The sequence below is a fragment of the Lactuca virosa genome, chromosome 3 (genome assembly GCF_052849685.1).
Source record: "Lactuca virosa cultivar CGN04683 chromosome 3, Lactuca_virosa_CGN04683_v6, whole genome shotgun sequence".
Taxonomy (NCBI): Eukaryota; Viridiplantae; Streptophyta; class Magnoliopsida; order Asterales; family Asteraceae; genus Lactuca; species Lactuca virosa.
In genome coordinates this window covers 344,370,004-344,382,819 of record NC_136428.1, presented here as the reverse complement: position 1 = coordinate 344,382,819, position 12,816 = coordinate 344,370,004, and the positions used below count along the sequence as shown (strand labels likewise).

Here is a 12,816-nt window from a genome sequence, read left to right as displayed (position 1 = left end):
GCAAATGTTGAAGTAACTAGTAAGGGCCATCTTATAATTATCATAATTAGTACGTCTATTAAACTATTCTTTTTCCCCTATTCTCGCGTAGATAACATGGCTGACTTCCATCTCCCCGGCGACCCATACTTCCCAAACCCAGGCAATGCTGGATGGCTTGAAGAAGAGCCAGAAGATGACCATCCAATCCCTTTGGATGATCACCTCGTAGAAGGTTTTTCGGATGGATCTGACTCCAAACCAGAGGTCAACAACCTGCCCCAAGAGGCTCCAGTACCAAACCTCAACCCCCGACCAGCATTTCAAGGCCCCACTCCTTTGTGGGCAACAAACTTGAACCGCTGGAGTGACGAACAGGGTCAGCCTTTACCCTTCAACGGAGACCGAAGCTTTTACAACATAAGCGAGGGAGGCTCCGATGACTGAGTCCTGTCCATCATGGTCCGTAGGATTGCTCGGAATGTCGATCAAGGCCGGGCAGCCATCGACAGGGTCATGGAGATTGATGCCAACTCTGGCATTAACACGGTCCGAATTTGCCAACTCGAAGAGGCTATGGGAAGGACTAGGAGAGCCAATGAGGCTCTGCAGCAACAGCTGGCTGCATCCCGAGCAAGAGCTCTGTCATTTGCTGGTAGACTTCAACTCATAAATTATGTGCTCCAATCCCTGCAGGTTTACTGGTGCTCGGTTCTTCTCCTTCCCAAAACAACTATCAAAGACTTAGAAAAAGTCTTTAAGGGTTTCTTATGGAATGGTGGCGACTTAAAGAAAGGATGCGCTAAGATTGCGTGGAAAATGGTGTGTCGACCTAAAGAAGAAGGAGGATTGGGAATACGTAACTTACAGACTTGGAATGAAGCTCTTCTTTCCCGTCAAATTTGGAGACTTTTTACTGCAACAAACTCTCTATGGGTTGATTGGGTTAAAATCCATCATCTTAGAAAACAAACCTTTTGGGAGGTTAAAAGCAAGGATCTTGAAGGCTGTTCGTGGTCTAATATGCTCTCTTTGCGAGACAAAATATGGAAACATTTATGGAGAGTACCCGGGGATGGAACGAGCATAAATCTATGGTATGGCAATTGGCATGCAGATGGCCCATTGATCAATATCATAACGGAAGATGAAAGGAATCTTCATGGGCTGCCCAACGACCTCACGGTGCACCAGTTTTGTAGTAATCATAGCTCGGGGTGGCCTTGGGAATGGGGAGTTCGGTTCCCTAATATCCAACTCCAGGGTCTTCCTAATCTCGAAATAAATAAAGATGATGGGGTTTATTGGCGGGACTTGGAGGGAAAGAGTGTTGAGTTTTCCTCTACTCAAGTGTGGAAGGATATCAGGATAGCTAGCCCGGTCGTTCCTTGGTATAAGGTGGTTTGGTTTAAGCTCAACATTCCAAGCCATGCTTTCATTCTTTGGCTTGCCATTCATGATAGATTGATGACACAGGAACGAATGCAAATATGGCAAAACTCGGCGAACCTCAAGTGTATGTTTTGTAAGATGGTGCCTGACTCGACGACCCACTTATTCTTTGAATGTCAGTATTCGCATGAGGTTTGGACTAAAGTGTGTGATATGTGTAATATCCAATTCCCGGATTTCAGGTTGAAACAAATAATCGAGTACCAAATTCCCCGCTTTCAAAGCAATCACATACAAACAGAAATTGAGAAACTTGCTTTGGCTGCCACGATCTATTTCATTTAGAGAGAAAGGAACTCTCGCCATCACAATGGAAGCACTGCTTCCCAAGCAAAACTGGTGAATCAAGTTCTCAACTCTCTGAAAACTCGGTTTTGTGGTCTTCCTTTCAAATGGTCGACTCCTATGGAAGAGGTGTACAAAAGATGGAAAATTCCTAGGCCTAGCAATTGGCCGCCAATCAATGAAAATGGTCATGGTACTTAATTTGGTTGAGGGGTCGTGGTTTATTCCCGACGGTCTAATCTTATGGCTTGTGGGCTTTATGAGTATCAGTATTTTTCTTTGTAATTTTCTTACTTATGTCGCGGTTTGGGGTCCAACAACTGGACTAACTCTTCGCTAGTCGGTCTCTCCGTCTAGCTTGTTTTGTATTTGTTCTATATTTCCTTTTTAATGCATTTGCTGGAGGCGTTGCCCTCTTTTCCAAAAAAAAAAAAAAAAAAAGCTAATAAGCTAAAAACTATTTATCCAAACGCCCTTCAAATATTTTAACATGTTGTAACATTGAGAATATCATTTCGGTCGTTGAGATGAAATATGAATCGGGTGTTATAACCGGTCCTAATGAAAAAGTTAAAAGTAAAAATTGTTCGAAAAGGAATCCAGACACAATCGATTCCTCCTTCCGCTACCTCGATTCTTGGTAAAATTTCTCTCTTTCCATGCACAAACGATCCAATGTCTTTTGCTTCTTATTTCAGTTTGCGTTTCAAATTCTGTTTGACTTTGTAACTTCATGAAATACTGGCGCCTAACAGATGTTTGTGAGAATGCTTTTTCTTTTTTCTTTAAGTTCTATTTTCCTTTCAGCTTACTAAAATTTCACATGGTTCTTCTTTCTAACTGTAACTTGCAAGGATTTGTGCATGATCTTAGCAGAATACATAATCTTAGCTATATGTAAATTTCGTTTTGTATGCCAGGTGTTCGATGAAATGTCGTATTCAACGAATGCTGTAAAATGAAGTTGAGATTCTGAGTTTGTGTTTTGCTATGAATGGATATGTCAGTGTATGCATCTCTCTGTTTTTCAGTGTGTATGAATGGTTTTGGGTGTTTACATATGTGTGTGTGTGTATATCTGATTTTTTTATTAAGTGGTAATAGTAAATTTTTCGTTTCTATTTCCAGTTGATAATTTTAATAGAGTAATGAAGGAGAGGAGGCTCTACTTCAACTAAGGCAAATTTTACAAGAGAGAAAGAAAGCTAAACAAAAGGAGAAAGAAAGTAAAGAGAAAGAAAGTGAGGAGAAGGAGAAAGATGTTAAGGATAAGCCAAGCAAAAGGAAACTCAGAAAATTGATCATAGATGATGATGATGATGATGAAGAAAATATACAAAACCTGCATAAGGGTAAGTTTCTTGAATATCTCATTTCAGTTTGAACAAATTACAACCATTAAAACCGTATATCAACTTTTCACTTGACAATATTAGTGGCATATATGTAATATCTAATACTTCTAAGGTCACTTTGTAGGAACAACACCAATGGATATTTTTACCTCTTCCACCCCTCAAACTCGTGTGAGGATTCTTAAATCAGAGATTTTGACATTGAAAGGACACACTGATGCAGTTCTAGATTGTTCTTGGCATCCATCTGATTCACATCTTGCATCAGGGTGAGTTTTTATATAAAACTTCTAACAAAAAATGGCAGAAATTAGCTGATTTTTTTAATTGCTTAATATTTAGGTCTAGAGATTCTACAGGTGGGATTTGGACAATTCCAGAGAGGACTAATAACAGATATAGTTTAGAACATGGGCCTGTTAAATCGGTTGAGTTAAATCGGTTGAGTTAAAGCATTCTATTTTTTTTTTTTCAAAAATAAACGTCATTAATAGTGGCTGCTTTTGGAATTGGTCAAATGGACTATGGGTAATAGCTGAAGACATGCTTATAGCTAAAACTTTCAACATAATGCACATCTTGCAATCAAAGTCTGAGGTGAAAGTTTTAATTTTATTTCTATTTTTTTGAAAAATAGGGTTTTCGATCTCAATTTTTTATTTCTGTTTCATCTTTATTGATGTTTCACATTCTTGAAATCCAAATACCCGAGCAAAAGCACATGAAACAAGTTAATGGTGGTGTGTTTAGGAACAAATTAATTTCAGAGCTAAAAAATCAGAAGATGTATATATGGAATACGAGAATTATGTAAATGGAGTTGTGAAAATGTGAGTTGTTTCCTAGATAAAAATATGGAAATTGAAGAAATTGTTATTTTGTTGCATATGTTGTAAATGTGCAAGAGTTGAGTTGTAATTTTGATAACCAAAACTTGTACTTTGTTTATCTTTCAATTGGGTATCTAATGTCATTGCTTAATGAAAGTACGGTGCCATAATAAATGAAAATATGAAAGTATGTTGCCATTTCTTTGGTTAACATACTCCATTTCTACAAACTAATGAAATATATAATGTTCTAAAACCCATGTATCTCTAAACATAAAACAACAATTAAAGGCCTCCTAATGGCTAGTATCTTACCCACACACACATAATTAAAAAAAAAAAACAAAAACCATTCGGACGCATACAAAGCATGAGCACCTACATTAGTTTTTATTAATAATCAACTAAAATGTGGTTAAATTACTCAATTTCCCAAAAAATAATTATGTATATGTATAATAAAGTAGTTGGTTTTTCACCTTTTATTTAATTATCTTCATTTTTAGTTAGTATAAGACAGTTTAGATATTCATAATAAAAAAATGATATTATATGTTATGCTAAATCATCTTTTTTCCTCCCATTCGCACGTTCAAGGAATACCATTACCATTGACCCATTAACATAATCGTCCACTAAAAAACATACCACTGACCCATTACACATAGTTATCCACTAAAAAGCATTGATTGCATAAGTATAAAACACACACTAAGCCCTTTTGTCCCTGTTCCGTCTTTTGATTAAGATTTTTTCAATGTAATTTTTTCAGTCGTAAGTTTTCGATTTATGAAGTTAAATTCTGTTTTTTTTTTCTTTATATTAATCTGGTCTGTAATTGGAAATAATAATAGAATCTAGACTAGTTTGATTTCGGAATCAACTACACACAATTTCACTTCTACTTCCATGGTCGACATATGATATCATTGTCTTTTTGCGAAGTGACCTTTTAATTTCTTTATTAACTTTCAGTCATTTTCTAAAATTTCTATGAGAAATACCACTCAAAGTAAAATACACTTCTTGTGGGAAAAAATGACAGTGAGTCAGTGACTTCTAGAAGAAGACACTTCATGACTTCATGTCGAAACATATGACATTGCTCAAATTTTCCTTTTCCAATAAGGCAAAACGAAAAATAAGGGAAATTGGTAGCTCAAGTATAAATTAGTACACACACAAACCATCATTTTTCAAAACACAACACAGCAAATTAAGCAAAATAATGTCGTCTTCAAACTTGTTACTCTTCTCTCTAGCTCTACTAATCATTCCACTCTTCCTCAAACCAAATATTGCTTATGCTTCTTTGGAGGAAGCCAATGCTCTTCTCAAATGGAAAGAGAGCCTCGAAATCCCAAACAACTCCTTGCTCTCTTCATGGCTTCCTCTCCCTATGAAATCAAGTGCATCAGTTCCATGCACTTCTTGGTTTGGTGTAGTTTGCAATATTGATTGGAGCATTCATAGGCTGAACCTCTGTTCATCTGGCTTAAAAGGTACACTCCACCAATTTCCATTCTCTTTGCTACACAATCTTACGTATTTTGATCTTGGTATGAACAACTTCTTTGGCCCCATTCCACCAGAAATCAGACTCCTGTCCAAACTTGTGTACCTTGATTTTTCAGAGAATAAGTTTTCTGGAGTAATCCCATCTGAAATAGGTAACTTGCATCACCTAACCATCTTTTACCTAGACTCAAACAATATATCCGGCTCAATTCCTTCATCATTGAGTGATTTGATATCTTTGAAAGTTCTTTATTTGGACCAAAATCAACTCTCTGGTCCCATTCCTATTGAACTTGAGAATTTGAAGCATCTCACTGATCTTGCGTTGAACACCAATCAACTTAGTGGTTCAATTCCTTCGTCATTGGGTAATATGACATCTTTGAATTTCCTTTATCTTTATCAAAATCAACTATCTGGTCTCATTCCTATTGAACTTAAGAACTTGAAGTCTCTCACTGAACTTTCCATAAGCTACAATAAACTTAGTGGTTGTATTCCCTCATCTCTAGCAAACCTGAGTAACCTACAGCTTTTGTACCTAAGTAAGAATAAATTATCTGGACCCATTCCTATTGAACTTGGGAATTTGAAGTCTCTCATTGACCTTCAGATGAGCTACAATAAACTTAGTGGTTCTATTCCTTTATCTCTAACAAACCTGAGTAACCTACAGATATTGTGCCTAAGTCAGAACAAATTATCTGGTCCCATTTTTATCCAACTTGGGAATTTGATTTCTCTCATTGATCTACAGTTGAGCCACAATCAAATTAGTGGTTCTATTCCTTCATCACTAGGAAACCTGAGCAACCTACAGACTCTGTACCTCGATGAGAATAAATTATCCGGCCCCATTCCTACTGCACTTAGGAATTTGAAGTCTCTCACTCATCTTGAGGTGTACAACAACCAAATTAGTGGTTCTATTCCTTCATCACTAGGAAACCTGAGCAACCTACAGAGTCTGCACCTCCATGGCAACAATTTATCTGGGCCCATTCCTTATGAACTCGGGAATTTGAAGTCTCTCACTCATCTTCAGATGGGCAACAATCAACTTGGTGGTTCTATTCCTTCCTCACTAGGAAACCTGAGCAATGTACATATTTTGTACCTCTATGATAATATATTATCTGGTCCCATTCCTACTGAACTTGGGAATTTGAATTATGTCTCTGCTCTTGCTGTGGCGTCGAATCAACTTAGTGGTTCTATTCCTTCATCACTAGCAAACCTGAGCAATCTACAGAGTTTGCACCTCCATGAGAATATGTTATCAGGTTTCATTCCAAATGAGGTTGGAAAATTGAAGTCTCTCACTATTCTTGAGGTGGGCAACAATCACCTTAGTGGTACTATTCCTCCGGAGTTTGGAAATTCAACTCAACTACAAAGGCTTGCTCTGTTTTCAAATCATTTGGTTGGTGAGATCCCAAAGGAGTTTGGGAAGATGAAAAGTATGTTGTATTTGTACTTGTGTGATAACCAACTTTCAGGTAATATACCTCCGGAGCTCGGATCTTTCAATGAACTACTTGAACTCGATCTATCCACAAATAGATTGAATGGGTTTATACCAAGTAGTATTGGTCAGTGGTCGCACATTTATGAACTAAATCTTAGTAATAACAAGATCAGTGGAAAAATTCCATCTGAGATTGGTAAATTAGGTCAACTTATAGAACTTGATTTATCTCATAATTTGCTCACGGGGGAGATACCATCTGAAGTTCAAAGTTTGAAAAATTTGCAGAATATGGATATGTCTCACAACAGACTTTGTGGGTCTATTCCTAATGCTTTTACAAGCTTACCTAGCGGGATTGATATCAATCTATCCTACAATGAACTCACAGGTCGAGTTCCCCCTTGTACCAACTTCTTGAATGCGTCCATAATAGGAAATCCAGGTTTGTGTGGAAATGTTACAGGAATAAAAGTTTGTGCAAGTCAAATTATTAAGAAGAAGAAACATCCCTTTCAGCATAAGCTCATCCTTGTAATTATATTGCCTCTTAGTTGTGCAATATTACTTGGTTTATTCATGTGTGGCTTCATTGCTTATCTAAAACAAAAGAAAAAGTCTCCACATAAACCATTGGAAGAAGAAAGTGGTGATTATTTCTCCATTACAAGTTTTGACGGAAAAGTAGCGTATGATGATATCATGAAAGCAACAAACGATTTTAATGAAGCATATTGTATTGGGACCGGAGGATATGGAATTGTTTACAAAGCCGAGCTACAACCTAACAATGTGGTAGCTGTCAAGAAACTTCACTCATCATCTGAGAATGTTGATCATAATGGATTCCTTAATGAGATACGTGCATTAACGAACATAAGGCATCGAAACATAGTGAAACTCTATGGATATTGCTCCCATGCCCGCCACTCATTTTTGATTTACGAATACCTTGAAAAGGGAAGCCTTGGATCAATCTTAAGAAGCGATATCTTAGCAAAAGAATTGGATTGGATGAAAAGGGTCAATATTGTAAAGGGTGTAGCTAATGGTTTGGCTTATATGCATCACGATTGCTCACCTCCTATAATTCATAGAGACATATCCATAGCCAACATCCTTCTTGATTCTGATTATGAGGCACATATTTCTGATTTTGGCACGTCCAAGCTTTTAAAGCTAGACTCATCCAATTGGACCGCAATTGCAGGCACCTATGGTTATATCGCACCAGGTAATATCATTTTGTGATGTTAGCTCTACATTTTCTTAAGTTTCATGTTATATATGAATAAGTATTTGTACTTATATGTATCTATGTTATAATCTTGTGGGGTTGATATAGCTTTTTTTGTTTTTATCTGATGTTTTTTTGTATGTAGAGCTTGCTTATACGATGGTGGCAACCGAGAAATATGATGTGTATAGCTTTGGCATCGTTTCACTTGAAGTGATCATGGGAAAGCATCCTGGTGAACTACCAACATTGTCTACTGATTATCTGGTGTTAGCAAATGTTGGAGATAGTCGTATTCCACTTCCTTCACCACAAGTTGAGAAACAAGTTAATTTAGTACTCAATCTCTCAAGATCATGTTTGAACTCGAATCTACAAGAAAGGCCAACAATGCACCAAGTTTCAAATCTGTTGATGAAATGTTAATTATTTGCTTTTGTCATGTTCCCTATATTCATCCTGTTGAATATATTTAAATGTTTTTTTTGTTATTAAACTTCTCATATGTTTTCTTGAATCATTATGTAGTAGAGAAACAAATAAGTCAGTGAAGATTGCTATCCTTTTAGAAGCTACATTTCTGTAAAATCAAGTATTAGTCATGGGCAAATCTGTCGCTGAATACTCTTCAGGTGAAATTTATCAACAAGTTTTCCCATCTCTTGGATTTCCAATAAATGTAAAAACTAGCAAAAATAACATTGGTAAATTAGTTTATATACAATAAATTGTTTTCTATAATTTTCGTCAAATAGATGAAGACTGAGATACAAACACCAATAGAACTTTAAACAATATAATGGGTACTCATACAGGTATCAGTTGGTGCTGGGTGGCAATCGGTTGATTTTTTTAGTAAGAGATGTGGAATTAGTTACCCCGACTTAATTTCAAGACAAACTGTTAAAACAATTTAACTTTAAAATTAAATTACTAAAAAAATGGTCTCTTTTTTAAATTTACTTTGGCCATCGACTCCAGGTTAAATTTGGCGGTTGTTTTTTCATCCTTCTTCTAGTCTCATACATTGCCATAATACTTTTACCTTCCACCAAGCTCCGTACAATAAAACTCAAATTCAAGAGGGTTGCCAAAGATTTTAGGCAAGTCTGTAACACAATTTTTTTGGTGTTGATGATATATACCCCAACACTACCCAACTCATTCATATGTAAAAACATGTATTGAAAGTCAAAGCAACTTTTAGCAGCCTGGAACATTTACACACGATAACTTACTAATTAGTTGAAATAGAAATTATATGATTTTAATTATTAGTACTCATTTCACTTCACTTTGAAAGACTAGAATTCCAACTTCTTACTATTCATGTCGAAATAGTATCCAACCTCATAACTATTGAGCAATTAATTTATCATACAAATTAATAAACTAATTTATCCCAAAACTAGTGTCGTCGGTCTTGTAAACCTCGGACTTGAAAACAGATCCGATAAAATCTCGGATCTAAAAAGTTCTTAAGATTTGGATTTGTCTTCTCCGGTAGTGGGAATCTATTAGGGAATCCAAGGGAGGTGGTGCTGGTTTTGACATGTAGTGGCATTCATATCTCAACAGATCTGCAAAGGAGGCAGCAAAATGGGTGGCACCAGCAAAGTCGGCGCCAAAAAACGAGGGTTTTTAGATCATAGGTTTTCAGGAGGTAGTGGTGATGGTGTTTATATTTCCCGACGGCGATGGTGTTTATATTTTCCGGCGGTGGTGGTCTTTATATTTTTCTGGCGGTGATACTGTTTATATTTTGAGTATTTGAGTGTGTTTAATGTAGAGAGAGATACAAGGAAGAGGTAACAAGATTATTTTTCTTTTTTTAGTTATTGAAATATAGAAAAATAGAAAATGAAAGTATGAAAGGAAAACTATCATTTCAAAAAAATTCAAAACAAATCAGACCAAACTTGCAACAAAATAAAAAGTTTATACCTCTAATGCTAGTCCAAACATTTTTGGACCAAAGTAGTAATTTTCAGCCGACCACAGGGACCATTTTTGCAGATTTGTTTATTTCTAATAATAACAGGTCCTGTGGGTTACCCTTAGGACCCGAGCAATTAAATGACAAAAGGAAATCGGGATAAATTAGTTTATTAATTTGTATGATAAATTAATTAGAAACTAATTTGGAATTAATTAGAATTTAACTAATTGCAGGGACCGGATGTTAATTAATTAAAATGTTTAATTAATTGGAACAATCCATGAGCGATCTCAGCAAAAAGGAGTAGCCAAGTTACTAGATAACTATAAATAGGGAGCTAGATATCAAACCCTAGTAACCGATTCCTTGCTCCTAAATCTCCACGTCATCAATAGTTAGCTTTCTTATTTTGATTTGCGCTATATATGTGACATATATCAACCACTTTATTATGATCATTTCACACCTTTTCCATAGAAATCATGAGGATCGATTCACAACGTCGTTCACCCCGTACGATAATTTGAGAAACGTCGGGTGCCTCAATTTTCTTATTACATATTATCTTAGAACTATTTGCAGCCAACCAGTCTATACTCAAAATGAAATCAAAATCTCTGGTAATGATCAGTTTGAGATCTATAAGGAAGATGCTCCCATCAATCTCGAATTGATACCCATAAAATTTCTCTCTAACTTGTAACACCCTCAAAAAAATCATGCCAATTTAAAACTTTTTAAAACATTTAAAACCGATAATTATTACAAATTTGTTTTCAAAATAGTTTAAACATCAGAGTATCCCCAGAATCAAATCATAGAAATATAAGGAGGTGCACGATCACGCCTTCGCCTTCCCGCGATCATCAGAAGTACCTGAAACATAATCAACAACTGTAAGCCCGAAGCTTAGCGAGTTCCCCCAACTTTAACAAAACATTAAGGAGTAAAATGGGTCAACAAAAGTCAAATGAATTACCTTGTTTTAGTGAAATCAACTTTAGGCTATGTACCCTTGAGTTTGCGGTCACATAGGACCGAAAACTCCTTCATGGGCTCACATAGGACCGAAAACAAGATGCCTAAAGTCCATTAAGACCGTAAACCCAAACTTATTGGACTGAAATCCCATCCTTATAGTCCATTAGGACCGAAATCTCTCTTTTGTGAGTACATATGTGAGATTTCGGTCATACTTGGCAGTAAACACTTCCTTTTGGCCGCAAACACCTTCAAATAGGCAGTAAACATCCTCAAATATCTAAATATCTTATCTTAATTCAGCTTCCCAATGTGATATAATTCAATTACCACCGTAACCTCACATCACCGCCTCATAAGTTTCCTTCTTATTTAAGATACTACATAGAGATCAGTCTTCACTTTTCACTCCCAGTAAACGAAAACTTTCCCCATTCTCTCTCAAGTATCAAACTCATTTTTCCTTTCAATTCAAAGAACATCTTCAAACTCATCCCATAAAGCAGTTCTTCAAAGTTTTCTGAAGGATTCGCAGTAAGCATCCTTCATTAATCTAGTGACTTATATACAATACTTTAATATTCATTTACTAATATGAACACAATATTATGTGTTTATATATTATTAGGAATTCAGGAATTATACGTATTCTAATCCAAAGATTATCGCAACCACACCGTACCTAACCAAGAACACGCACTCAAGGTGAGTTCATACCCCTACGTTTTCACGATTTTTCACTGTTTTAGGGGGGGATACAAGTGTAACACAAGAAATTTTGTGTTAATATCTAAATGATTTCAATATTTTGTCAATCGTTGTCGTTATTAAAAACACACACATATATATATATATATATATATATATATATATATATATATATATATATATATATATATATATATATATATATATATATATATATATAGGGTTCAATAGGCATAGAATTGATAATTTTGCTCTATTTCCTGTTCCTTGTTTGGTTGTGGGCTTAGGGTAAAATTATTTATTCAACCGCCTTTTTAATCATAATTATGTAAATATTATATTTATATAAGTATAAAACCATTTAAACTTGTTAAACAAAAATATTATTTTTGCAATCTATTTTAGTACCATTTGGACACAAATGTTAAATTTCATGGAACAACTTTATCACAGATTTTACGATTTAAACTTGCCAAATCATTAACAATACACATGTTTTCATTTAAGTAGAACACATACATATAAACTATAATATGTGTAGTTTATGGAACTTACATATCATTTAACACAGTTGAGATACAATACGGAAAACAAACATATAAACTATAATAGGTATAGTTTATGGATCATATGCACTTTATTACCAAGTTTAGAATAAATTACAGAAAACAAAGATATAAACTATAATAGATATAGTTTATGGAATATACATACTGTTATTTATCATAAAAAGGACTTTTCATTATTCTGCACATAACCGTCAATATAGCATTTGTGAGACACACTTCACGTACTTATCTAAGTACCAACCAAGTCCTGAAATTATAACCAGAGTCTCATGGACGGAGAGCGTGACACTTGTGTATAGATCTATATGGGACTGAAAATCCCGCACCTTAACTGTTAGCTACAGTTAGGCCGGTAGGCTTGGGGTGACAACTGTTAGCTACAGTTAGGCCGGTATGAATAAGTAAACAATGCTCTGATACCAATCTGTCACACCCCAAAACCGGAACGGAGGAAACGGTCTGGGATGGAGGACGTCATGTTTAGTATCACAAGAC

General features: G+C 35.6%; 1 protein-coding gene and 1 long non-coding RNA gene across 2 annotated transcripts; both read left to right on the top strand.

Annotated features, from left to right (window-relative positions):
* The first annotated feature begins 2,250 nt into the window (after positions 1 to 2,250).
* LOC145163112 (uncharacterized) lies at positions 2,251 to 4,027 on the top strand. The gene is made up of 5 exons (XR_013739568.1): positions 2,251 to 2,356; positions 2,637 to 2,724; positions 2,845 to 3,068; positions 3,196 to 3,340; positions 3,414 to 4,027. It is a non-coding gene; the product is annotated as an uncharacterized LOC145163112 (long non-coding RNA).
* A 3,543-nt stretch (positions 4,028 to 7,570) lies between these two features.
* Positions 7,571 to 8,570, top strand: LOC145163111 (MDIS1-interacting receptor like kinase 2-like). Its single transcript, XM_079081999.1, has 2 exons — positions 7,571 to 8,121; positions 8,270 to 8,570. Exons 1-2 carry the CDS (start codon positions 7,590 to 7,592, stop codon positions 8,548 to 8,550), a joined length of 813 nt encoding a protein of 270 aa, XP_078938125.1. The 5' UTR covers positions 7,571 to 7,589; the 3' UTR covers positions 8,551 to 8,570.
* Positions 8,571 to 12,816: the final 4,246 nt, after the last annotated feature.

Excerpts from the sequence above, each read along its gene's own strand:
- LOC145163111 (XM_079081999.1), top strand. The coding sequence starts at position 7,590 with ATGAAAGCAACAAACGATTTTAATGAAGCATATTGTATTGGGACCGGA. Across the intron at positions 8,122-8,269 it reads CTATGGTTATATCGCACCAG|AGCTTGCTTATACGATGGTG; the intron begins GTAATATCATTT and ends TTTTGTATGTAG.